The sequence below is a fragment of the Stegodyphus dumicola genome, chromosome 5 (genome assembly GCF_044657685.1).
Source record: "Stegodyphus dumicola isolate Sdum_Otavi_A_Nest chromosome 5, ASM4465768v1".
Lineage (NCBI taxonomy): Eukaryota > Metazoa > Arthropoda > Arachnida > Araneae > Eresidae > Stegodyphus > Stegodyphus dumicola.
Genome location: NC_140772.1, coordinates 8,689,093 through 8,717,042, shown reverse-complemented (window position 1 = coordinate 8,717,042; position 27,950 = coordinate 8,689,093). Strand labels below are relative to the sequence as shown.

At 32.3% G+C, this 27,950-nt stretch overlaps 1 protein-coding gene across 1 annotated transcript; it reads right to left on the bottom strand.

The window, feature by feature from the left end:
• Positions 1 to 1,386: 1,386 nt before the first annotated feature.
• On the bottom strand, positions 1,387 to 27,604 carry LOC146997037 (uncharacterized). Its single transcript, XM_085816450.1, has 5 exons — positions 27,394 to 27,604; positions 25,356 to 25,534; positions 19,512 to 19,668; positions 11,273 to 11,919; positions 1,387 to 7,527 (listed from the first exon to the last, which is right to left on the bottom strand). The coding sequence occupies exons 1-5, from the start codon at positions 27,455 to 27,457 to the stop codon at positions 7,249 to 7,251; spliced, it is 1,326 nt and encodes a 441-aa protein (XP_085672576.1). The 5' UTR covers positions 27,458 to 27,604; the 3' UTR covers positions 1,387 to 7,248.
• Positions 27,605 to 27,950: the final 346 nt, after the last annotated feature.

Genomic DNA, 27,950 nt, shown 5'->3' with positions numbered 1-27,950 from the left:
TGCATTTCTGGTCTGCTCATTTGAAAATTGCCTTCGGATACTTTGAGAATATAATGCCCCTCTAGCTTTTTCCACTATTCTGCGATTTTGGAACTTGACCGCTAATTCGAAGAGCTCCTGCAATGTGCTTGGGTTTCTAATTTCGAAGTAGTCTTGAACAGCAGGTAACAATCTTGGTAAGATTATTTCAATAATCTCCGCGTCAGGTTTCTTCCCATACAGCATATCCGTCAGCTTAATTTTTCGCAGAATAAAGTCCGTCAACTCTTCTATATTCCGTTGATAAAAACTATACAGTTCATCTTCTAGCCTTGCTCGATTTTTCACTATGGGGAAGGCCTTTAATAACGATTTTTTGAAATTTTCAAATGTATATGTCTGGCCTCCGAATTCCCCTAATAAATATTTGCCTATAATCTTCCACCATAGCGCGGCCTGCCCTCTAGTGCAGATGTGGCGATGGCAACTTTTTGTCTTTCAGGCACAGGGTAGAGCTGGAAGTGATTGTCGAGGCATTCTAGAAATATCGCCACCGAATTTTTTCCGTCGAAATTGACGTTTGGCTTGATTGACGCTGTCATCGTCTGGACCAGGTATCCAAATCCTTCCGATTGGCTTGCCATTTCTTGTTGTTGTCCAGCAACTTCCATCCAATTTTCGGCCATTTCAGTTCGACAAGTGTTGGGGCGCTAATGTTATGTTGCGCGCTTCCAACCTGCACGCAACAATAGTGGTGACTGCTAAGAACTGGAAAGTAGACAAAGTCTTGAGAAGGGTTTAAATCCCTTTTTATTCAACTTTAGAAATTACAAATGCGTGCTCTTGACGCTCACAAACTACGCCGACCCGGTGGTAAAATAAAAATAAGAAACTAAAAAAAGAATAATAACAAGTGACTAACTACGAGGCTCTCTAAATGTAACTAACCTCACCGCGTTCTAAGATACCGCTGATAATTCAGCAAACTTCTGAATATTACGTTGAAAAATTAACAATCTGCCGAGGCAAGCACACAGGCCGGAACGCGTGGTTCTTCAATTTCTAACTAGCCACCTCCACGCTCGTGAAGCAAGAAAGCACACCTTCGAACTCATTTCCCTTCTATTTAACTCAGATTACTTCTGCTGACAATTTGAATCCTTTGCGCGTTTTATTAAAATTTACATACTCTGGCATTGGCTATTCCAGGGGAAAGTAAGGCTTGACAGGAAAGATAGTTTAAACTTGAAATAAATGTTAGTTAAAATAAATATAAACCCTACACCCTTAATGCAAATAATTATTATCCTAATAAAAAAAGTAACCAACTTTCCGTTGAAGAAAAAAAAATATGCAAAACTTTTCGGTATCTTACAAACAGTGAAATAAGCAAAAATTAACATGAAAACAACTCAAAAAACATAAAATTCCGCGCAGAATTTTACTCTACAGAACAACTTTATCAAAAAAATCAATAAAAATGTATTATATATATATATATATATTAATGACAATGAAATATGCCAATTTCTTAAAACAGTGACTACAACAAACAGTTAGTATTATTTAACGTATAGTTTAGTCACATGAATTGTTTTTCCTATAAATATAATTTTATACATAATTAGTCAGATAATTGTCACATCTCAACACAAGTTAATACCTGAAGCTCGCAATATGATTTTGATAAAATAACTATACATATGAAAAAAATGGCTAGATAAAAAGTACTTTTTAAACTAAAAAATTGATTCAGAAATAATTTGGATGCACACAAAATATTTAACATTTTGATACACATGAATAATACATTGATGTTGTACATAATAAAATCCTTTGTTAAATTTTACTATCTTTTCAATGATGGACCTTTTTTTTTTTTTTTTTTTGCTGTGCTTCCTGAATAAAATGTAAGAAATGCATGAATCTGAATTCTGATACCTGATAAAAATCAGAATTTGCTAGGCATTAATTTGGTTCATTAAACCAGAATAACTGTTGCTATATTTTAAAGATAGAAGCATGAAATTTTCCACAGCCCTCAGAAATCAGTTTGGATACTAAAGCCAAGACTTTTCCATAATGTAATAAAGTGAGGCATAACTTAAATATCATTCAAATTTTTTTAGAGTCTTAAGAAGTTGTTAACTCATACTTTTTGACTTGATAACAAAGTTAATAAGTTATTCATACTTTTTGGACTTCAGAAAGCTTTTTGCAGTGTGAAGAGAAAAAAAAAAAAATTGATTTCAAATTACATTTACCATGAACAAGATTAGAAATGTCTTTCATTTATACACATTTAAATTTAAAAAAAAATGATGATTGTTCAATATTTTAAATTTAAAACACAGCTTAATGCACAAATAAAATAAATAAATAATAAGGGATGAAATAAATAGAAAATAAAACAATATTAATGTTTTTAGAAAAAGCCAACAAAAATTAAAATTTGAAAAAAAATCAGACCTAACTTGGTCACACAAATTTTAGTCTGATTGCAAATATATGAAGAATAACAGAACTGAAAATTATACAGTAATTTCTTTGACATATATATGTCACTATATATTTAGTACAAAAAACCATTCTGTATTGTAATTACAGTTTTTACTGATCAGTTAAAACTAAAAATTTGTACAGTACAAAGTCCATAATCCGGACCTCAAAGCCACAAACATTACGCATGCGCGTAGAGAATGCGCATACATTAAGCTTGCATGCATTGAAAGAGATGTTTAATAAAGTAAACAAATAAATATTAAGCATCTTTTTTTTTTTTTTTTTTTTTTTTTTTGTAAAATTTGAAAACCTTTAGATCATAATTGCTCTTTATTTCATAAATTACAGTTTCTTATTTTTAATTGTATAATTTCTGCATGCCATCTTACCAGATTTAAATTGATGATCTACAATCCGGAATCGAAGTCCCGACAAGTCCGGATTACTGACTTTGTACTGTACTAACAAATAAATATAAGGGAGGAGGATGGATGTGATGTTTGCCATTAGTAATCAAACCGATTCATTTAATTACAAATCTCATTGATAAATTTAGGTAAGCAGCAATAGCAACAAGAACTCCCAAAATTGATGCCATTCTTAGGAAGCAAAGAACAAAAACGAAAAGATGCTTCTTTTCCTTTTTGTTGTCTTTTTGCTATCTTTTTGTCCTTCTTTGTTGATCAAGCAATGCGATGATCCGAAGTTCCAACGAGTCCGGATTACGGACTTTGTACTGTATTACTTCCCTATCAACACTTTAAAATCTCCACAGAAATCTGTATTTACATTTCTTTTTTCAGTAAGTCATTTCCTTTTAAAAAAATATTTTTGTCATGCATGCATGACTTGCTAATATTAAAATATTTAAAGCAATCGAGAATCTGGTGTAACGTCGTCAGCTATTTTCCCACGGACTCCCACGAAGTCTGGGAAAAGGAGACTTCAAATGGGCGCCAGATGACCACCCTGCTGACACTTACGAATTCTTGAGGTCGAACTTGACCCTCAACAAAGTGCGGAAAGCATATTGTTTTTACGAAAGGAGAAAACTTTCATACAAGTTCTCACGGGTTGTGGAGTGTCCATTGTGTGTATGCGACAGACTGTAGCCAACTGCCTGTTTCTCGAAATAATTCAGATAGACCTCCCAAAAAGACTTTCTGAATTTTCCCACGGAAAATTTCAGTTTCTCAGGCTGTCAAGACAGTATCTGAAAACAAATCACCGCCTGTTAACCAATGGAGGGATGCTCCGAAAAAAACGTTTAGCGAATCACTGCAGTAGACGCACAAGACACGCCCAGAAAACCTGGACATAAAAACAGTGAGTGAAAATAATTAGATAGATTAGTCTGAAGAATACGCAGTCGTTGCGTAGAGAAGAGAGAGCCTTTCTCTTGTATTTTACGGCTCGTCCCGAGTCGCTAGTAAGCTTTAGAGAGCCCTTTCTCTCTTGTGTATTTTACGGCTCGTCCGAGTCGCTACTAAGCTCTGTCAAGAGCGGAAAAAGAAACTCTCAAAGAAGCGTAGCCAGACTTTTTCTCCGCTACCTTTGTTTGGACTTTGTTTGAACTCAAGTGATTATCGTTTCCTATGTAAACGGACTATTTTGCTAAGCAAACTACTTTGCTATGATAAGCAGTTGAACTTACCTTAAAATTCAACTTGTGTAATTTAGCACGTATCCTTCAGTTAAATAAATATTTTATTTACGCTACCCAAAATAAAAATCTGACTGTTCTCAAATCGCTACACTGGCTATACACTCTCTATAGGGTAAGAGCAGATTAGTAGAATTGGAAATAGTTGTGCCTCAGTTGTACTATGCAATTGGAATTTTTGTTATATTACATACCAAAAACTTTTCAATTGGCTAAACAGAGTATTTTCCCCCTTAAATTAAGTTTTGGTAATTGCTTATAGCAGTTATCAGTGGTAATGTTTGAGTATACACCAGAAGGTTTAACAAACTGGCCATTCTCTATTTTACCTGATATGCAACAATTCCTCCCCGTCCTTAGTAAGCCTATAAAAAGTCAGACCTAGATAATCATTTTTGACCAACCTAATATTTAATGCTTTTCCCCCTAATATATAATTTTTTTAATTGTTGACACTGTATTATTACTCTACTTAAATTTTTAGTACACATGCTGTGGTAAATAAACTATGTCAATGTATGGATTTATGAACTAAAAATTTAAAAGCATATACCATATATTCGAGAGTATAATGCAAACCTATAATTTCAAATTACTTTTTTTTTTAATGTTTAGGTATATTCTCCATATAAAGTGCACCCTTTTCTTATGAAGAAACCTGAAATATTCATATGTGATGCTCTTATTTTTTGAAGTCATTCATTCAAACAATAATATACTGAATTGATACGTGATGTGATAAGGGGAACAATAATATGTGTGTGGAAGAATAATGCTTGAAGGAGTAAATAATTCTGCAAGCAGGATGGCTTGTATTCAGTGTAGGTGAGCACAAGAGTTCTATTCTAATTTTTTTAAAAAAGGGGGCACAAATTGGAGTAAGAAAGCATTTCCAACCAGAAACTGTTCACATAATTAAGAAGTCAGATTTTTTTTTTTCTTTCTCCAGTCATTTGAAGCCATGCTTTTGAAATGAACATCAAAGGCTTTAGTAAATCACATTTGCTTCAGTTGAAATAGAGTTGATTTAGTGTTCTCTTTAGCAGTAAATATGGCTCCTGCCAAATGGAAAAAAAAAAAAAAAAAGTGTTCATTTTTCAAATGCAGAGTCATTCAATTTGAGAAGAGAAAATCGAAATTGTGCTGGAGAAATAATGTTTGGTGTCGGTGAAAGCTTCATATGCAAGTGGAAGAAAAATGAAATCCCAATAATTAAATAATTAATATACCAAAGAATAAATGTGCTTTGAGTAAAGGAATAATGAAATGGACTATCCTTGCAGAAAGTGTTGTGAACTGGGTCCTAGAAAATCAAAAGAATGGATTAATTATAATAAGAAACAGTGTACATTTACTTGCCTTAAAAAGAGGGGGGGAAATATGCAAATGAAAGAAAAAAACTTTAAAGCAACTTATAGTTGGTATAGTAGATTTATGGTGTAGTATGGTTCATGGTATAGTAGATTTATGGTACTTATAGTTGGTAGAGTAGACTTATTAGTTGGTATAGTAGATTTATGGCAAGGAATAATTTACTTCTAAGAGAAAAAAACAAAAGTTTTGCAAAGGCTTCCAAAAGATTTGGATAATAAATTGATTAGTTTCCAGAAGTATGTTATTGACCTACGAAGGCAAAAAAAGTATTTACTGTCACATAATTAGAAATATGGATGAAACTCCAGTAATGTTTGATATGATAAAAAATAAAATAATTGATACGAAAGGATTCATATGAAAATATGTGAAAAGAAAATGGAAACTGTTTGGTGTTGGTGAAAGCTCCATACGCGAGTGGAAGAAAAATGAAATTACAATAATTAATATGCCAACGAATAAATGTGCTTTGCATAAAGAAGTAAAGAAATGGCCTATTTTAGAAGTCAGAATATCCATTATTTGGTCACGAAAAATCTTATTTCATTGTAGGGCTTCCGTGCTTAGTGGACTGTACAAAATTAAAACCCATGGTTACTTTTTAAAAATTGGCAATGCTTAAATGTAGGTTAGTTTAGTTTAGGTTAGGTTAAGTGCAAGGGCCACCTATAATTTACCCCAAGTAGGTAGGTACAGGCCGCTTTCATTAGCTGTCCAGATTAGCAACACCTTCCTGGGGCCGATGGTATTGTTCTGGTGCCAAGGTGCCACTGTTACCTGATGCAACTATCATTGCAAGATCTACCATTGCTGGAGGAGTCACCGGTTCTCCCATCTTATGCCTAGACCTACTCTGGCTGGTGGAGAACTTAATTGCATGTTCATTATGCCTAGCCATTCATTGCTTATAGATACAATCCATGTAGTTAGTTCTTTTACACACTTTGATTATTATTGAGCACTTTGATTTTTTATAGCAATGTAATTTACACATACTGATTCGTTGACTTGCTGGTGTGCTTAGGTGCCTCATACTATTTATATAGCGATGATTGTGTATGATTTAAAATGCTTTCATTGTTTGCTATGACCACTTTCAGCTAGAAATTCAAACAATAATAATTGGTGGCTTTTCTTTGTATATTGATTTGGTGAGATCACTGTGTGTTGCATAGTTCTAGACTCCTTGATGCCAGAATATCTATTATTTGGGTTATGCACTTCTTAATATGGCTATTATTGACTGCACATCTGAGGTACTGATTCACATCTTGTTCCAATCTTTGTCTTCTCAGGTGCAGATTTATTGTCATTGTGTATCTTTTCAATGTTTATTATTATAGAATTAAAAATTGCTTTTGCATCTTCTTATTAAATTTTATATAAATATGAAATAATGTGTGTTGATAGGGTGCAAGATTTCAGAGTGGTAGGGTGCTAGATTCACTTATAAGTACAACAGTTTATTATTAAATAGTTTTTTTAAAAACCAAATACATTAGTACTAACAAATACTGGTTATTTCTTTCACAAATATTTTGTTTTTTATTATATAAAATTGATACATAATAATGAAAATATATTTAAAACATACCAAATAATAACAGTTTTTGCATTTGATATTATTTTCCAGGATCCAGATAATCCAGTTATAAAATCAGTCAGGACTAGATTACCTAAATATTCTTCTAAATTAATTTGTTTTTGTATTTCTCGTTATTTTGTTCTAACTATTTTGTTTTTGTATTTCTCAATACACCAATCAACTCGGGAACCTCGTTCCATAATCGTAAAGCACAAGAAAGAAGCACTTGAGTCCTCAGGTTATGCTTATTAAATTCAGGTAGCATTACTGGTCTCACTCGAAAATTTAAACGCAAGTTCATAACATAGTCAATCATCATCAGTTGATATATGTAGCGAATATGCATAGCAGTACCTTGCGCCTGCTGTTGGGGGTGAATTTGTTCCAGGAATGTCATTGAAACTATGGGAACTATAAAATCCACCTGTAAAAAGATAATTATTAATTTTTTTAATTTTGAATGTTACTTTTATATAATAGCAGCTATAGAAAAAGTCACAGCCTTCACAATTAATCACCGAAGCTGACTGCCATTTAAAATCTAATCAGATTTCAACACCTTGTGCAAGCAAATTTAACTATTGCTGTCAACAGTTATTTTAATTTATATTTTTAATTACTTACATTTAATGGATAGGAGTTCTGCCTCAAAATATATACAGCAACACAGAATAGAACAGTTAAAATTAGTAACCAGGAACCACAGAACAAATTTTCATCATAAATAGCTTTATCCCACAATTTTTAACAATGCATCTCCAAATATTTTCATCACTGATATAAATGAATTTTGTTACCATTTTTGCACACTCTGTTATGAGGTAAAATACATTTTCTTGAACAAATCCTATATATAGCTCAGCATTGCCTTCAGTTGTACCAAAATTCATGTGGCACCAGTACAGAGGAAATTAAACTATTTTGAAGCTACATTCTTCTGTAATATTTTTGCCTGACCTTGCCCTCCTTTTTTACACCAGGCACAATTTGTGCTCTGATTTCATTCATAATAAGTTGCTATAATATTAAAGTACCATTTAAATTATTACAAAATCAGAAAATAATGAACACTGTTTAACACTTTCAGGGGCATTAACGTGATGTAGTTATTTCTGTTAACAAATATTCACTTACAAGGAAAGTGCACAACCTTTGCCCTGTTCATTTTACCTGAATTCTGCATAATTAGAGATAGAAAGAGATCTTCTCTCCCCTTAAACTGGCAAAAGCATATCATTTATCACTTTGCTTCTGATTTATTATTGTCGTGGTTATTAAATATTACCCAGGAATAAGTCTTCTCCCATTCTTTGTCATACTGACAAATTCCTCACATTCAGATGCTGGAGGAATAATATGACAATTGTATCATTTAGGTTTTTTTTAAAACATTCATTTGATATTTATTCATCTTAACAGTTTTATATCTGAAAAAAAAAAAAAAAAAAAAAAAAAAGGTGAAAAATAGGGTTAGAAACTAACACAATAAATAAAAAATACCCAAAGTGTTGTGATGTCACCCAGAATAATGCCCAACCTTTGTAAATACAGATTAATATTGCCAAAGCAATAATTACTCCTGTTTGAAATTACACAGGGTGTCACTTGGACATCGCACTTTTGAACCTTGCTTTTGACTTAAGTAAAAATTACCTGACAGGACTTTCTAACTTATGTTTGGTGGTTATTACCAGATTTAAAAAAAAATAATAATTTTGGAATTTTTGTTGTGAAAAGCAATTTAAAATGGGGTATTTCTAAAGTTTTACTCAAGTTAGCCATTCATAAACAATAAAAGTATTTTCTATCTATCTATCTATAAAGTTTACTCTTTTTATGAAATAAATAGTAAATAGACTGTTAACAAAAATGTAGAATAGAAACATCTGTCAACCCTACCGGTACTGCATTTTTGCATTTTTAGTTACACACTAATTTAAATATTTGGCTCTTTAATTTGCATATGACCCTGACCTTTCTAGAAACATGACCTCAAACTTTAAAACTAAATATCTCTGTTGATATTCATTACATAGGTGTCAAATATCTTATATTTTACTTTTTAGAATGCATATAAACTTTTACTAATTATAACTGTAGAAATAATAATGGGACCGTGTAAAAGTTAGATTTCATAACTTTTAAATTTTTTTAAATGATAAAAAGCATGTATATATGTTTTCTTTAAAACCCTTTTGTTATTGGAAATATATGAACATGACCAACAACTGTGGAAATTAAGGCCATATAAAGACCTTTATGGATATACAGTGGATGGACAAAAATATGGAAACACCTTGTGAAATGCATGTTTGAAAAGAAAGATTGATTTTAATGAAATATGTACGTGGCACTGGCGTTTTTGACTACTGACGCCACCTATACAACTTCATAAATGTGCTAAATAGTTCAGCTGTTGTCGGAGAACTGTTATGTGAAGTTGTCATTGCATTATGTCAGAGTTAACAGACTTCGAACGTGGGCAAATTGTTGGAGCACGTATGGTAGGTGCTTCCGTAAGAAAGGTAGCCGAGGTGTTTAGTGTTTCAAGAAGTACTGTATCGAAGATTTATTCCGCATATTTGAAAAGCGGAAAAACATCATCTGCTAAATCACAGCGCGGATGAAAGCATGTCCTGAGTGATCGTGACAGACGATCATTAAGGGCAATTGTGGCGAAAAATAAGAAGACCACAGCTGCAAAAGTTACTGCTGAAATGAATGTTGTGTTACCGAACCCTGTGAGTACCGAAACAATTAGAAGGAAGCTTCGTAAACAGGGAATTGCTGGCCGTGCTGCAATTGAGAAGCCACTCATCAGTGATGCTAATGCCCGCAACAGGATAAGGTGGTGTTTAAGTCATAAAGCCTGGACTATAGAGCAGTGGAAGCGAGTAATATGGTCTGATGAGTCTTCTTTCACATTCTTTCCCACTTCTGGCCGAGTTTACGTCTGGAGAATGCCATTTCAAGCCTATAATACAGACTGCTTGTTGCCAAGAGTGAAACATGGCGGGGGTTCTGTTATGGTTTGAGCAGCCATATCGTGGTTCTCCGCTAGCCCCATGATAACTGTGTCAGGGCACATGACTGCCAAGACTTATGTGAACATTTTGGCCGATCAAGTTCATCTCATGGTACAAACTTTGTTCCTCGATGGTGATGGCGTCTTCCAAGACGACAAAGCCCCTGTTCACACAGCTCACATTGTCCAGGACTAGTTTTCTGAGCACGAGGATGAGTTGTCCCATCTCCCCTGGCCACCACAGTCACCAGACCTGAATATTATCGAACCTTTGTGGTCTACATTGGAACGGAAAGTGCGTTCTCGTTATCCACCTCCAACATCGTTATCTGAACTTGCCAACGTTTTGCAGGAAGAATGGTATAATATTCCCTTGGCAAACATACAGGAACCGTATTTATCCATTCCGAGAAGACTGCAAGCTGTTTTGGATGCCAACGGGTTTCCTACACCATATTAAGCAAAGAAACATGTTTTTTTAAAGGTGTTTCCATATTTTTGTCCAACCCCTGTATATTATAATGATAGAAAGTCAGCGATAAAATTATAAGCACCAGTAGACGCACTATGCATAAATAATTTAGCATGAAAGTTTTTGAAGATAATAAGCGCCATTTGCTGAAGACTATTTAGCATAAACAACGACAATACATTCTTTATAAAATAACAAGATTATGTTTTAATTTTTAATAAGGAATTTTTAATAACAACATAAATCCAGTCTTAGAGCTATCTATCTTCTACTGAGTACACGGCAGCCATGATTACAGTCATCTATGGAACCATCTGAAAAAAATCTAATTACTTTCCATATATATTGCTCAGCAAAATAAATTTAGATAGCAGACAACAGCATATTTACAATATAAAAACCTTCAAAGTAAATAATAAGTTTTAATAAAAAATGCACTTTTTTGTAAAATTATTTATCCTATACATCTATTTAGTAAACCCATTCTCAAAATTTCTTGTCGTCTATATTAGCTGTCATTTGTTTCAAATTTCTAAATTAAGTACCCATTATTTACTTAAATTAAAACTCTAAAATAGCAATTAATTAGATACTTTAGCTACTACAATTCCAGAGAGTGTTTATGACATCCAAATAAATACAAAAATCACTTTACAGAAAGACTTTGCTTACCTCGAGAAATATGGCACTTAAAGCTTCAAATGCATCAATCATTAGCAAGTAGTCAACCTCATATAACAGTCTGACAATTAATCCTTCACCTTGAAGTATATTTGACAGTCTTTGAGCTTCTTTAAAGTCCATTTCAGTATGAAGAATAAAAACAGAAATAGTATCTACTGGAGGTGCAGAAGGACCAGGTGCTCTATCTATTGAAAGGGTTGAAATCTGCTTTTCAACACAAGACACTGTTTCATTCTCATAATTATTTGAAATGCACGAAGCGTTTTGTTTTTCAGCATTAGAAACAGTTCTATTTTTAGATGTATTTGGAATACATGAAATTTGTTTTTCTAAATGAGAGACGTTATTATCTTTGGAGCTCCCTTGTATACTACTACTTTCATATACAATTTCAGATGCAACAATATTCTTTTTCATACTTTTATGCACATTGCTTTCAGGTGTTTCATCTTTATGCTGCAAATCACACTGCACAGATACACAGAGACCAGTTTTCATCAGTCTTGCAGACCAGTTTTCATCAGGATTAATTTCATTATCAATCACTACTTGGCAACAATCACAAAACACAGCATTTGTTTCTAAATAAGAACTGTCATTTTCAGGAAATCGAAGTGCTATCTTTCTCAGAATACCTATAAAAAACTATTATTTAGAAATGCATGTAACAAAGTAAAAAGTTTTTTAAAAAGAAAAGAAAACTCAGATAAGAAAAATTTAATTATTAGTAATACAGTTTTCTTTTATTAATTGAATACCTGAATCATCTTTCTTAACCTGAAATTATGGCAGACAAAATAATACCTGAAGAACAGCGGGGGAAAAAAAAAAAAAAAAAAAAAAAAAAAAGAAGGAAGCAATTAATTTTTAGTTAGTGAATTGAGATATAACTCCAGTAACCTGACAGCAAAGGAAAATAGAACAGTTTGTTTTATTATGGCACAAAAACGGGTAATTTTATTATCATAAATTAGTTTGACTTTCAGAGGGAAAAAATATGGCAATAGAAGAATAGCATTTGCATTAAGGAAAAATCTAATTCATGATTAAGCACATCAAAACTTTAAAAATTATAAAAAATTTTGGCCTATTTATTCACTAAATTTTCATTGTAGCATTTTGTTTAAAAAATAAATAACTCAAAAGAAGGAAGTATTATTTGGGGTGGGGAATTAAGAGGCAAACAGCAGGCAGTCATTCATTATATTATAATAGTGAAACTACATATCGAAACTCAGACAGGAAACAATGACATAGCAATAACCTGAGTAAACAAAAACAGAGTTTGATTGCTATAGCTTTTATTTTAACATAAATGCTTTCAATAATTCAATATTATCACCTTCTTCAATTGCAACTGAATGAAAGATAAATACTACAAACATAGATATAGGTGGACAAACATAAACATAGGTGGATTTTAGTACCTCAGCTGTCGAACCTCACAGGTGGACTTACTCTGCCCTAATTTTCATGCAGAAATCTTGAGCAATGGATCTGAGGGTCTCCTATCTCTTTTCCCCTCTCAGTAGCCTCTCAAAAGGGCTTTCAGCTCAATAGTATTTTAGTGCTCCTATGCAGAAAAGACACTACAGATGTACAAACATCCATACATTGTAAGTATTCAAATTTGACCTATTATAGTCAACTCATCTACCGCAAATCAAAATTTCAAGAACTTACTATAGTACAAAGTCTAAAATCTGAACATTCAGTATACAAGATGATCTAATTTTTAGACACTGAGAGGAGGGGATTCTCATTAAAAGTCTTGGATTGGAGAATATAATACTTAATAAAAAGTAATTTTTCCACTGACTAACTGAGATTTGTGGAGGTTATGAGCAGGCTCTTGAGTCACTGTATGGGTCTAGCATTTTTCTACCTGATGTAAATGTTACTGTTGTAAATGAAGTCTCAAGACATATTTTTTAAAATGGAATGTTGCTTTTTTTGGGGGGGGCAACAAAGAAGGTAGGGAAAAAAAAAAGATTCTAAGGAACCTAAGCTGAATTTAACCTACCAAACTATGCTTTCTAATTTGACCCAGCTTATTATTTTTTCCATGCTATTTTTATTGCAGCTATCTTATCAGAATTAAAGTTTGAATAACTGCCATAAAAAGATCCTCAGAGTGAAAACATGCTTCAATGCTAATCAAGCAAAAAGAGGAATTACTTTAGGAAAAAAAAAGATGGATACATATGTCTCAACATTATGCAAATATTATGGGACTGCAAAGTCAACAGAAGACAATATAAAAACAGAAAAAAGAAACTATTTGAATATCTTGTGGATTTTGATATCGCACTCAAAATGAAAAACAAAAAATTGTTCATTATACTAAAAATTCTCATCATGACAGAATGATGATTGAATGGATAAGAGAGCATCAAAATGAGGACATGTAAATTATGGGTCAATGCTAATGGTTTAACCCTAAATATTTTACGAGAAAACAGGCTAAAAACTGAATGCACGTATTCAACAGGTTGGTTAATCACATTTAAAAACTGCAATGGTACAAGGCAGTTAAAGCAGGTGAAAAATCTTCAGTTGATACTAAAACAGCTGAACAAAACGTTATCTTCAAGACAAATTTCTAACACTGACAAAACTGAACTTTTCTAGCAATATATAGTCCTCCAAATACTGTGGCAACCAAACCTGATGATGATGAAAAAAAACCTGATACCAAAGATTTCAAAGCGAGACTAATGATTATGGCATGTGCAAATGTTGCAGGAAAGCAAAATGCATAACCATGGGCATTTAACGAATCATTTCATTCCCAAGGCTAGGCAACATTTGAACCTGGATGTTACTGGAGATATAAAAATTGCTTTTCTTACTATTATGTCTGCATTATATTCTCCAATCCAAGACTTTTAATGAGAATCCCCTCCTCTCAGTGTCTAAAAATTACTATGACTATTTGTATCACATTTCACTTAAAATTGTAGTGTTCCCATCTTGTTCTTTCATCCAAATTCTACATCAATCATTCAGTCATTCAGTTAGATTTTATGCACAGAAAAAAATCAAATTTTATTACACACACACACACAAAAAAAAAAAAAAAAAAAAAAAAAAAAAAAACCCTGAAATTACTTTCTTGCTAACCGAATATATAAAGATGACATGACAGAAGTTTTCCATTGCGATGCCTCAATCATCAATCAGTTAAAGAATTGCGAATTTTGCAATATGATTTTTAATTTGGAAAATTTCCCTGCTGATAGTGAAGAAAGTAACGAAGAGTTAATTGAAATGAAAAGATACTGAATGACAATTTAGTGAGAATTCTCAACACAGCAATTATAGGACTTCAACAATGAAATTTTCTAATTGAAAAAGAAATCATGAGTCATAAAAAATGAAATAGCTTACATTGAAAGAACTGTTTAATAAAACAAGCAAAACAAGATTGAGCTTTGTTTTTTCTTTTTGTTGTTGTTATTCCTCCCTCCCCCCCTTTTTTTGTAAATTTTGATTCTTTTAAGGCCATAAATGTTTCATTCTTTAATAAATAACTATTTTACATTTTTAATTTTAGAATTTCTACATATCATCTTACTAGATTTAAAATGATAATCTAAAATCTAGAATTGCCGAATTTCTACAATTCCAGATCTTGGACTTTGTACTGTAGTAGCTACCCATGACACTATCTATAATGGATCTTGACACAGCTAAAGCATCTGACAGGACCTGGCATACATGTATCATAATCAAGCTCATGCAAATTGATTTTGCAGCCCAATTTATTCACATAATTAATACTAGCTGACTAATCATTCTTTCTCCTGAGTTAATTAGATTATTTCATCAACCCGTCAAGTTCTTGCTAGTGTCATGCAGGAATCTCTTCTTGAGCTAACATTATTCAACATTTTTATCAATGACATCCCAAGATCATTTAATGTCATTCTAGGACTTTATGCAGATGACACAGCCATCCTCTCACGACACCCAAGCTTGGACTATTCTGGTACAAAATATTATCTCCCCTGCCTTAAGCTCTGGCTCGTTACCTGGAAAATTACGATAAACATCATTAAATGTATTACCATGATTTTTTTCCAGATCACCCACCCTGTATTCCTCCATTAAAAGTTTTTGGATGACTATATTCCCTTGTCAAATACTTAAAGCATTTTAGGAGTGATACTTTATTCTAAATTACGTTGGTATCTCCATATTGAGTCCATCCTCAAAAAAGGGAGATTATCAAGTCCCAGTTATATCCATTATTAGCTTGAAAGAGCCATCTGTCTATTAAAAACAAAGTCTTCTTTACACCTCAATCATCAGACCAATTTTTATGTATGCTTATACAATATGGGGTACTGCAGCAAAGATGCATGTCAACATGCTTCAAGCCTTTCAAAGTATGGTCCTTTGTTTAATCCTTAATGCAGCTCAGTACATTTGTAATGATATGATTCATTCAGACCTAAAAATTACATACCTGCTTGCATTAATCAATATAGTCAAAATTTCTTTTCCAAAATTGAACAAATTAATAACTGTCTTCAACAACTCCCTGCCTACGACTCCGCGATTCATAGTTCAGTACACTGTGAATTGCAGGATGGGATCTAGATCCATCCAATGACGGATCTAGGTCCATTATGGAATCTTTCTGATTGCTAATAGGCAACACCATGCTCCCTTTATGTCAGTTCCAGTAGCGATGATGCCAATGATGGATGCAACACTCAGAGCTCCTGCTTCAAGAACTTAAAATGCTATGCTTATCATTCTCCAGCTCAAGATATCATCTACTGCCTAAAAAGAGTCCTTTTATACACTGTTATCAGTCTGTTTGTACTTAGAATCATATCTTACCCACATAATTAATTTCTGCTTATGGATCTTACCTCACATTATAAGCCTATAAATCATTAATTGCTTTTTTCTCTTCCTTAATTTATATTGTTGTACTGTATTTAAAAAATATTTTTAAAAAAACCCTAAAATATAAAATACAAAAAGAATACACTTTAAATTCTCTCTTCATGAGCTTTCTTGAGCCATGTGGCTAGCTAAAAATTTTCCATTATTAACTATTATGTATATTTCTCTTTCTGCTCACTTTTAAATTTTCTGATGAGGAGGCAGATGTTTATTAATTGTATGTAACAAAAAGAAACAAAGCAGGTAGTGCTATGTAAGAGTAAAAAATGGAATCAGAAATCATCTCTTTGTAAATGGGTGGAACAAACATGCTAGAATTTTAGACATTGTTTAATGTCCCACATTAAACAATGCCAATTTATATAGATATGTAAAATCCCAAGCAAATCTAATTTGGCAATTCAGTTTTTCTAGAAGTATTCATTTACAAATTCATGCCACCAATTTTTTAAATAATTATTTCCTTTAACCACTTGCGCTACGACTAAACTTCACAGTTGCGGTGCCATGCGCTACAATATAACAAGCGGTAAAGTGCCTCATTTACGCCACTCCAGGTCTGCGTCTGCAAGTGCATATGTGCGATTATGGCAAAGCCTCGACGGCCATCTGCCTAAGGGGTGGGATGCCTTTGTGGAGGACTTTCTATGGGAAACCGGCTTGTATACACGTTACACATGGGGAAAACCACGAAAACACCCATGCAGCCACCCCGTTCGTGGGATTCGAACCTCGGACCAAACTACCAGTGTTCAGCAACTTTATTGCTCGGCCACTGGTGGGCCCGCATCTGCGAGTGCAATCCAGAGCTGTAACTCAAGAATAAACAATCTCGTTGTCAGGCGACGTGTGCACCACGTTATTTTAATTTTTTAGCGCGGTTTGAGACAAAAGCATCTTGACGTGCGTGGCACGTCTTTTTAGCGCAAGTGGTTAAATAGGGACTATATTTTGTATATAAATTAATCCATATGTCACTACTTGATATGGCCATAATTATTAATACATAGTCAGTCATTCACAAACACTAAAGCTGGCATGCATGGCAAAAGAGTACTATCACTCATAATGGGAAAAACCAAAAAAGATGAGAAGTTAAGACCTGCCTACATCATAAAACTAATTGCTGATCCTCTGTGGCACTCTAAATTACCTCTGCTTCTAAACTTCAGATACATAAACTTTATAAGATTTGTTTACTAATAACTGTAAAGCCCATAAAGGCTATCAATATTAGAAGGAATTTAATAAAAATGAGATTATGAATAACAGTAATGCATTGCTATGTTTGTCTTTCTGCACAGCACACATGTGGGAAAAAATAAGGCTATACATGCAGAACTACATCCTGCAGTCATCACATCATATAGATATAATTGACAGATAATAAGATATGCAAATATACTAATAATATGCCATATTGTGTTAAGAAGCTAGTAGCTTTTAAAACAACTATGACCTTCAAGTACTCAGAACAATATTAAAATATCAGTTCTTTTCCAACTTTACTATTATTTTTATTTTAGCATACTTCCTTAGCATCAAGAACACCAGTTTATTTTACCTTCATTTTTGATAACATTTTCCTTGCACAATTATATTTTTCATTTCATAGCTGTTTTTTCATTCAACAATCATAGCTTTTTTTCCTTTACTACAATGGATTTTAATATTTTAAAGATTTGAAATATTTCACAGTGATTATGTTTACCCAGCCTTATGACTAAATGGCATACACATTCTTTTGAGTGCTTGTGAAATAGTGCAATAAATGCTACCCTGCCAGACTTTTGACTCATTTAATTGAATTCATGTGGCATCATATGCATCCCAAAGAAAAAAATGTCTGCTATGCTAAATGCCATCTTTTACTTTTATGCTTGTTGTTTAAAACTTTATATTATTCTTTTTATTGCAATGTTTATTAATTAACATTAATTTTTTTTTATTTTAGTTTTGCAGTAAATTTGAGTCCACATTTTGCCTTCCTTTTGAACAGGGAGAGGGATACGAGATTTTCAGGGATAAAACCAACAGATATCAAAAGGGAGAAATTATCAACAGAAGTCTAGTAACAAGGGTAGGAGACTTAAAATATAAAACAAAAAAGGAAAGATGCTTAGTATCGAGCCAAAGAAGTAAGTGAAAATGTACCTATATGATATTCAAAATACATTTGGTGGCTTTAACAGAAAGTACTGAAATATTTTTGTCAGACTTAATATTTGTACTACAATACAAACTCAATAAACACTGGGAAAAAATACCCTTGACTTGCCCTTAGAAAGTGGCTGCACTTTTGATCCAACAGCTTAGCAAACAATAGCTCCCAGCTCTGACTGGTAAATTTGGCATTTTGGGCTATACATGATATTACTTGAACAGTTGATGGCACTAGCAGTGCATTACTTATTCAACTGAACATAACCACACATTACAAACTACTACTTTGTATTGCTTTTTCCTTACACAACTCGATGCACTGAGGCCATTCGTACACCTGGAGCTCAGCTTACACATACTTCTCAATACAAAGAGACTCATTTATCATATTGGCACCAGTAAGAGCACTGTGGTGGGGGTTTACTAAATACAGAAAACAGATCTCCAACCTGCCACTGGATCATGTCACTTTCAATCTGATGAGTAAAAAGTGGATTAGAAAACAGATGTTATCAGATTCAATTCTAGCTGGTGAAACTGACATTTTTAACACTATTCTCCTTAACAGGCAGTATTATCAGCAACATGTCACTCAACTTCAGACAGCTTGTCATTACAATAACAATATAAAAATATAATTTCTTCAAAATCTTAACAATAAATTAGAATTTGCTTTCAAAACAGTTCTATAATAAAACTTTCATTTATTTAGGGCAGCCATCAAATTATTTTCACAGCATACTAAAATACATCTGGATAATAATTAACACTGGCTGCAACATTTTGCTTCTCAGTATTTTATGCAATTTATAAAAACAAATCTATGAACAAATTCTCATTACTTTCTCTATTACTTAGCTTCAAGTAAAGCAATATTAACACAAACAAATACTATTTCTCACAATTTTTCACCAAAACAAATGCAATTAAATATTGTAATAAAATTTAATTTCTTAAACCTGAACAATATTTTCTTGCAGAACAAGTGAAAATTTCTGGAATATTTTATTTTCTACTTTAGTAAAAAAACTTATTAAAATAATCTACAAATATTTGCTTACATTTATAATGATACATTCTATCAAGAATCTTGCATTCAAATGGAGTTTTAAACAAAACTTTTGGGAAATGCACAAATACTTACTTCGTACAAATGGCTGTATATGAACTAAAATGTCAAATCTTTCTTTAGTCAGAAAAACTCTAATTATTTGTTCCAGATATACACTTTCACTTAAAGGACCCCGCAAAGCACAATAAAATGGGAGCAGTCTGCATAATGGTGCATGAGTTTCAATCTCCTGAAATAAAATTTTAAATTTAAAGCAATATATACCTAAAATACAAACTTTCATAAAACAGATTTGCTGAAAAATTTTTAAAATAAGAGAAAGGGGGAGAGAAAAATAGCTCCTTTACATAAACATTCCTACACTGCTTCCCCAAAATAAAATATTTCAAATTAAACTGCTTCTGTAGTTATGAAATTTAATTGACAAATAACAAATAGTATGAAAAGTTATTGAATAACATAAATAAAGCCCCATTAACTGGAATTTTATTTTAATGAGCATTCTAATTAATGGAGGGATTTTTAAGTTTCTAGATGCTGGAAGTGCGAGACATATAGTTAGTCAATAAAGTCTGCGTACATCAAGAAAAGTAACATCAAATCCAAATTTTAAGGTGCGAAAAGGGTAGTTTATTAAAGTTTTATTTTTTAAATATTTAGTTTCAATAAGGGACTTTGAAATTATTTAACTGTAATATTTTCATATCTAATAATTTATGCACACTAATTTTTAAAAGATAAGTGGCCAGAAATCAAAGCCAATAAAGTTTGCGTACAACGCGAAGGAGGCGGGGGATTTTTAATCTAACTTTTAAACTTGAGAATGCAAAGAAGGTTACACTTTCAATGTCATTGACTTCCAAAGCGAATTTCACGTTGATTGGAAGTTGTTATTTCTATTTTCTTTGACGAAAATGACAACCAATAAAAAAATTCCTTTAGTTACGAGACAACTAATTATCAAATTGGGAGATGAAGGTAAAACTCTTCGTTATATTGGTAAAACCATTGGAAAACCATTTTCTAGTGTGCAAAGAGTTATTCGAAACTATCTTGACACTGGTAGTCTTGCTGTAAAACCAAGATGTGGGAGACCGAAGAAGCTAATGCAGAGAGAAGAAAGAAAAACTCTTTTATGAATTAAACAAAATCCTAAATTTTCTGCTGCAAGCATTGCAAAAGAAATTTTTTTAACTAACAACAAGGAAATTTCTCCTGAAACTGTACGAAAAGTGCTGCGAAAAGCCGATTATCATAGACGCAAACCTAGGTCTAAGCCATACATTTCCGAGACAAATAGAAAGAAAAGAATTGCTTTTGCCAAAACACATTTAAACTCTTCGCAGGACTTCTGGAACAATGTAATTTGGTCAGATGAAAGTAAATTTACAATATTTAAAGTTAATGGCCACCCTATTGTATGGAGAAAACCAAGAACAGAACTGAATCTGAGAAATTTAAATCCAACTGTCAAACATGGAGCTGGCGGTGTGATAGTATGGGGGTGTATGTCGTCGAAAGCAGTTGGAAATTTTCACATTATTGATAAAGTCATGGATAAGTATGTTTATCTGGATATTCTGAAGAAAAATCTACGAGACAGTGCCCGAAATTTAAACCTTTCTAATACCTTTATTTTCCAACAAAACAACGACCCGAAACATACAGCTATAATTGTGAAGGAATATCTCCTCTATCACACTCCAATACAGTTGTGTACTCCTTCACAGTCACCAGACCTCAATCCAATCGAACATTTGTGGGCAAAATTGAAGAAATGAATTCGAAAACACAATATTACGTCGTGAAATGAGCTAATTAGTAAATTGCAGGAAGAATGGGCAAAATTTACGTTGGATGACACTGAAAAACTAGTTCAGTCAATGCCCAGACGTCTGCAAGCTGTTTTGAAGAATAAAGGATATCCTACAAAGTATTGAAGTAATGTAAAAAACTTATATTTTGCTTTTTTTGAAAGTGTACGCAGACTTATTGAAAGGAATTTCTGAGTTCTTTTAATAAAATATATTTTTGAAAAAATGTAAAAAGTATTACACTGATATTATTTACTTTTTATTTAAGCTTACAATTTTAGCTAATAGAAGAAAAAAATGCAATGATTAAAATACATTTTCCTATGCTTTAAGTGTTTTTTTAATTTCAAATTTAGTCTGTACGCAGACTTTTGTGACTAACTGTATGTGTTCCCACTCACAGGTAAAAGTCTTAAGTGTCCCTTGAATGTCCACTAAGAGAAGGTTCAGTTTCGTTTTATAATTTGCAAGAATTCATGCTTACTTTACAAATTGTCTATATTTTTCAATTAAAATCATACCACTTGCTTGGTGCTTTTTCATTTTGGTGTATTTCCTTGACACCGGGTGTTACCAGTTCCATTTGGCTTCTTTCCTGGCAATAATTGTCTTTATAATTATTGTATAACTCATGCAACCATATTTTTCATCTAATCAGTTTATTTATTTATTAGCCAAAAAGGACCATTAGCCCAAATGGGCTATTTGTCTCAAAATGAGATTTTGCATTGAATCGCTGAATACGACGTACAACTATTCAAATTGTTGCCACCAAATATTATCGCACTTTTGCCATTTATAGATATGTATATATCTCATATATATTATTCTGAGGTTGTGGCTCTTGGTTACACACTGCTTCTTTTTTTTTTAGCATCGTTTCTCTCGCCCTTAAACGAACTCTTAAGTGGTATGCTTCTTGGCCAATGGGATATGAGACCTTAGGTATAAGGAGTTTTACGTCCGATACAACCAAGTAGGAGCAACCTCCTTTGGCAAGTCTCATCCGACCCTCGCACTGTATTATCATAATTGCACTGTATTATTTTTAAAGAAATTAAATAATGAAAATCTGCATGAATGTATGAATGTTTTTCACAATGTACAAAATCTGATGTGTACACTTCCTTGTACGGAACTTCCACATGACTTCCTTGTACGGAATATTAAATAATACACATTTTTTCTAGCATTTCATTTAAACTTATTGGATTGAATTAAATCTACTTCGCCAACAGCGCATAACCACAACAAATTGTTTCATCTAAAACATCATTCCATGCACTGATTGATAAATGCATTGCACCAAGAATATCAATCTGATAAGGTTGTTACCTTTCCAATCCAAGGATTACTCTTTGCAAGAGCACTGTCTTATATTTTCGCTTGAAACTATTGATTATCCCCTGATCCATTGGCTGTAAAACTGCAGTTGCATTTGGTGGGAGATATTCCACACGGATTGCCTGAAGCCCAGTGACTTCCATGTGTGCAGTACAATTGTCCACGATTAGGAGAACTTTGCGCTTCTCTGCTGAAAAACGGTTATCTAAATCTCTCACCTATTTTTCGTAGATGTTGCCAGTCATCCAGGCCTTATTATTAGCATAATATGCAGCAGGAATGTTCTGAACATGTTTGAAACACCTTGGTTTCAGATATTTTCCAATAAAGAGCAGAGGCAATTTTTGTGACCCAGTCATACTGGATGCAATCAAAACTGTAAGTCTCTCTTTAGCTTTATTACCTCCAACACATTTATCTCCTTTGTAAGCTAATGTTCTTTCTGGCAAAATCTTAAAAAACAAAGCCGTTTCGTCCGCATTAAAAACATCATCTGCAGCGTATTCAGAAAGAAGCAATTTCAACTTTTCTTCTTTCCATTCATTTGCTGATGACGTATCTACTGCTGCACTTTCACCACACACTTTCCAGAAACTCAAACCATTCCGAAATTTAAATTTCTGTAACCAACCATCCGATGCTTTAAAATCTTTGATGTTTAATTTGGAAGCAAAAAAGTGTGCTTGTTCTTTAAGTACATTTCCATCAATTGGAATGTTTAAGCTTCTCATCTTTCGAAACCAAACAAGCAAAGCCCTTTCCAAATTTGGGTGTTTTGATTCTTGAAAATATTTTCGAGAGGAGGGTCCACATTCATCGTTTCCGTTTTTAGCTCCAAAGATCTTCTCTCTTGCCTTTAAAATCGTCGATAAACTATTTTTAGGAATTCCATATTTCTGAGCAATTTGTGTCTTGCTTAATATTTTTTCGTCAACTTCTTTTAAAATTTTCTTCTTTATTTCAACCGCTAAACAAATTCGTTTCTTCATTTGCGACAAAGCTCTAAGAATCTTACTTAACCAAAACTCGCCCAATCTCCCTCTCGACTAACGAGACTTCACTGATTGAGTTGTCCAGATCAAATGACTATGACATTACAAAAGGCAACAACTCTCTTTTAGAAGCAACCCAAACCCCTTTAAGACGAACTGTCTCACCCCCACCCAACAACATCAGGCCGATGCTCTTCTGAGAGCCTCCCACAACAAACAACACCATAAATTTGTCCTAATTCCCCCTCTTCTCCGCCCCTCCTTACTGTACTTCTTTGAATGTTTCGCACTTGCTGCCTCAAAATAGTTGGAGATTTTATTTGACCTTTACACTTCGTCCCAATGAAACACGCAGAAGTATGAAAACTGAGTTCGCAAAAAAGAGATTTTCCTGATTTGTAGTTCGTAAATAAGAGCGCAAAATTACATTACATCTATCGGAGTGTATTCGGGACGATTCGCTAGTTCGTCAAATCGAGAGTGTTCGTAAAAAAGAGGTTCGTAAAAACGAACGTGTACTGTATTTTAAAATGTACAGGTTTAGAATAGGAGTGTGCTATCCTGGACTACATAATAGTTAACAGAAGAAGGCTTTGTTTTTTAAGATTAATCCAAAACTAAAGATAAAGGCAACTCTGGCATAAAAGCTTGGCCGTGTGTGTATGTTATTCACTTCTTCATAGATGTAATATGGTTGGCCCTTGTGGCAAAATGAGAGCAACTTTCCTGTGATGAGATAGTTAAATGATTGAAGGTTCTAATCATTCCTGATGAATGCTTAACAAGTAAATATAAGGCTATTGGATAGAAACAGTAACAACAGACAAGAGTAACAATAGAGATAGACTATCCAGATGCATTGCAAATTTATTTTATTCATTCATTGCATATCAAACTTGCTATTTCTTGATTATGTAGTCCATTCCCAGAATTTTTGAAAGTCACAAATTTCAAGAAATATTTCCCAAAATCTTGACAGAAAAATATTCATATATCAGTGCATACCTATGTTGTATAAAAAGTCAACTGCCCTAGTAATACGCTGTACGTAAACCTTTTTTATTGGCCATCAGAAGTTTTATAGGGTTCAGAGTATACTTACAAACGGAAGATTATTTCATGGTTTACCACAACTCTAAAATTAAAGCTCAGAACTCATTTTCTTTTATATATTTTGTCAGACTGAACATAATTACAGCACTTAGTTTTTTCACTACATGTCCTCAAAACTAATGAAATATAAACTATTCTTCTACCCCTTAATATTTTAAAAACTTTTATTAAAGATAGTTTAGGACTATGAATATGGATTATTCATGCATTAATAATATCAGAAACGTAGCAAAAATTAATGTATCTTAATAAATAAAATTTTAAAAAAGATTAGAGATTTATTAAAACTGCTATTAGTCACATGATCAAAAGAAATAACTTAATGGAAAGAATACAAATTACCTAAAGAAATTATAAATGTATCTGAAATTTAATTTTATTTAGTTATTTCTTCATATTTATACTTAAAATAGGAATTTAATTACTCTGATCTCATACCAAATTTAATAATTAAGTACATTTCAATCATTATTTAATAAATTATATTTATTAACTTGTTTTTAAAAATTCAAATAATAAAACCAAGCAATCATCATAGCTATTAAATCATTATTTAACAAATTAATTTCATCAACTTGTTTTAAAAATTTCAAATCAGAAATTTGATTGCTGAATCTTCATTAAAAACACTAAACAAACATGAGGAAACTTACTGATATAACTAGATGATTTGAAATACCCATTTCTTCAATATATTCTTTCCAGTAATCTCCCGATGAAGTCCGATGCAGAATTACAGCCATGTGTCTTAACACTCTGGTAGGTATCTCATAAACAGGAAAATTTGTCAAATATCTAAGATTTCTTATGTAGAAATCTTTCAATGAATCTTCTATAAAATGAAACAAATTTATTACCTTTGATTTTTTAAATTAGAATAATAATGGCTTAACACCTTTTAATATTATAATTAGTTGAGTTTATTTATTATTATTATATCCATAATCGAAATCCTTTGTTTCAAAACATAAAATTGAAAATTAAAGGAATTATAAAGCTATTCAAAAATTTATTATATTCTATTAATTATTTTAAAATTATGTTAACCAAATTTTAAATTATTAGAGAAATATGAAAGAATTGTTTTCTCATCTACCTTAAATGAGGAAAGAAAGCACAGCATTATCACACTGAGTGGGAAAAAAAAACTAATTGTAATATCTAATAATCTTTAAATATCATTTTTAAGATGTGTGAATATCAGTGATATAGGAATGTTAGAGAAAGTAGGCACACTTACTAACAATTCATTATTAGCATATTAATAGTGTTTTATAAAAGAGATTGAACACTTAAGATTCTGAAATTAATTTCAAAAAATTAAAATGCATTAAATTGAAATCTTATGTATAGTTACTTAATGGTCTTCTGTAAAGCACGTGTTTATGTTCTTTTTATACTACATTTGTTTTTCGAAAATAAAATAGCAAGCTTGAAATCAAATACCTTTTAAGAAAAATTAACTTGAAAGTTCACTGATGTGACTATAAACAAAATTATATGCAAACTCTCCTTAAGTAGCTATAGAATTTGTATTATTTTATGGTTTTTTGTCCTAGCTGTTTCAAGACAGTATATGACATCAGAAATTTATAATTTAGCTCTTAATTTTCAACTAGAAAAAGAAGATTTATTATAAATGTTTTTGAAATTATTAAAGTATTCATCAGTTCTTTTATGCAATAAAATGATCATAGCATCATATATTCAGAATGAAAGGAAGAAGAGGATGATCAATGCTGGGATCAATACATAATACAATACATTATTAAAGCATAAATTAAATAACTGAAAGCAGTATAAGGTCTAAGAAACAGAATTACTTTTTAATTCCAGTAGCATTATAACAGTAATCCCATTTACTACTCATGATGATAAAGAAAAGGTTATGTTATGAAAAATTAGAAATATTACTCTCATTCTCAAACTCTGTGAGAAATAATAACATTAAACTGTGGAATAAAATAATATGATAAAAAATTCAATAAATACACAATCAGATGCTCAGATCATTAATTTGTGATACAGCAGACAAAAAGCTTAGCTATAAAATTAAAAAATAATGAAGCTGGTGCAATGATATGGAAATAAATGCCATTCAAAATGTAATAGTAAGTTTACTGAATGAAGATAAACATACAGAGTTTTAAATAAAATTTGAAATCAGTAGCAGGGCCAGTGCTAGACTTTTTCCGTTGACCTGTGCAAGCTTTATGGCTCCTAAATTTTGCCACCTAATACTTTCCTAAATTCTTAAAATTCTCTCTTCCCCAACCTCTAAAAAATGCTGATTCCATATCAAAAACATTTTTGCCTGTTTACCCCGTTATAAAATTTTCTACCTGATTATCAAAAAAAAAAAATTAAAGCACATTCTTTAATATTCGTTACACAGAACATGAAATACCTAATTATAAGAAACATTTCCTCTTTACTCTAGTATTATACACATATTCTATCATATTATGAAATTTTCAATTTCTTCTCTACTATTTTCATGAGCTATAAAAAATGTGAAATACTTATAAATGTGCGATAAAAAGACATATTTTCTTCTTCTTTTTTACAATCATTTATTAGATTATCATTATGAAAAACATCACTGTCCAAATACTTATATGTTTTTCCCCCTTCCCTCACACAGCCATCAGCATATTAATAACTACAGAATTTACATAATTAAGAAATTACCTTGCCATTCTTTTTCAAATAATATTTCTCCAAATAATATTTCTTCAAATAATATTTCTTCCATTTTCGTTTATGCTTCTTCTTGTAATATAATCAAAAAATATTCATTTTTAAACAAGGCATAAATTTGTAGAGTTCCTTATCTGTAAATGTTAAAAGGGGAACTACTATGATACGCGCCCTCAAGTCGCCAAATTCCACGCTGCCATATTGCTATCTAATAGAGCTGGAGCAAACCGCATGTATTCGTTACTGAGTAACGGGTACATCGGTTGACTCGAAGTACCGATTCGGTACTCACAAATTCATTTCGTTATTCGCATCTGTTCGTTACTCGCATCTGTCGTACGATGCGGTTTGTTCGAGTACGAATGATGCGGTTTCTATACGAATACGAATGATGCGGTTGCTGTTCGAATAGGAATGATACGGTTGCGTCACAATGCGCTCATATTTTTCATAGATAATTTTGAATTTTTTTTGGGCATCGCGCAAACTCTTGTTTACATTATGTGTTTTAGTTGAAATACTATTTAGTTGTTGATATTTAAGAAAAT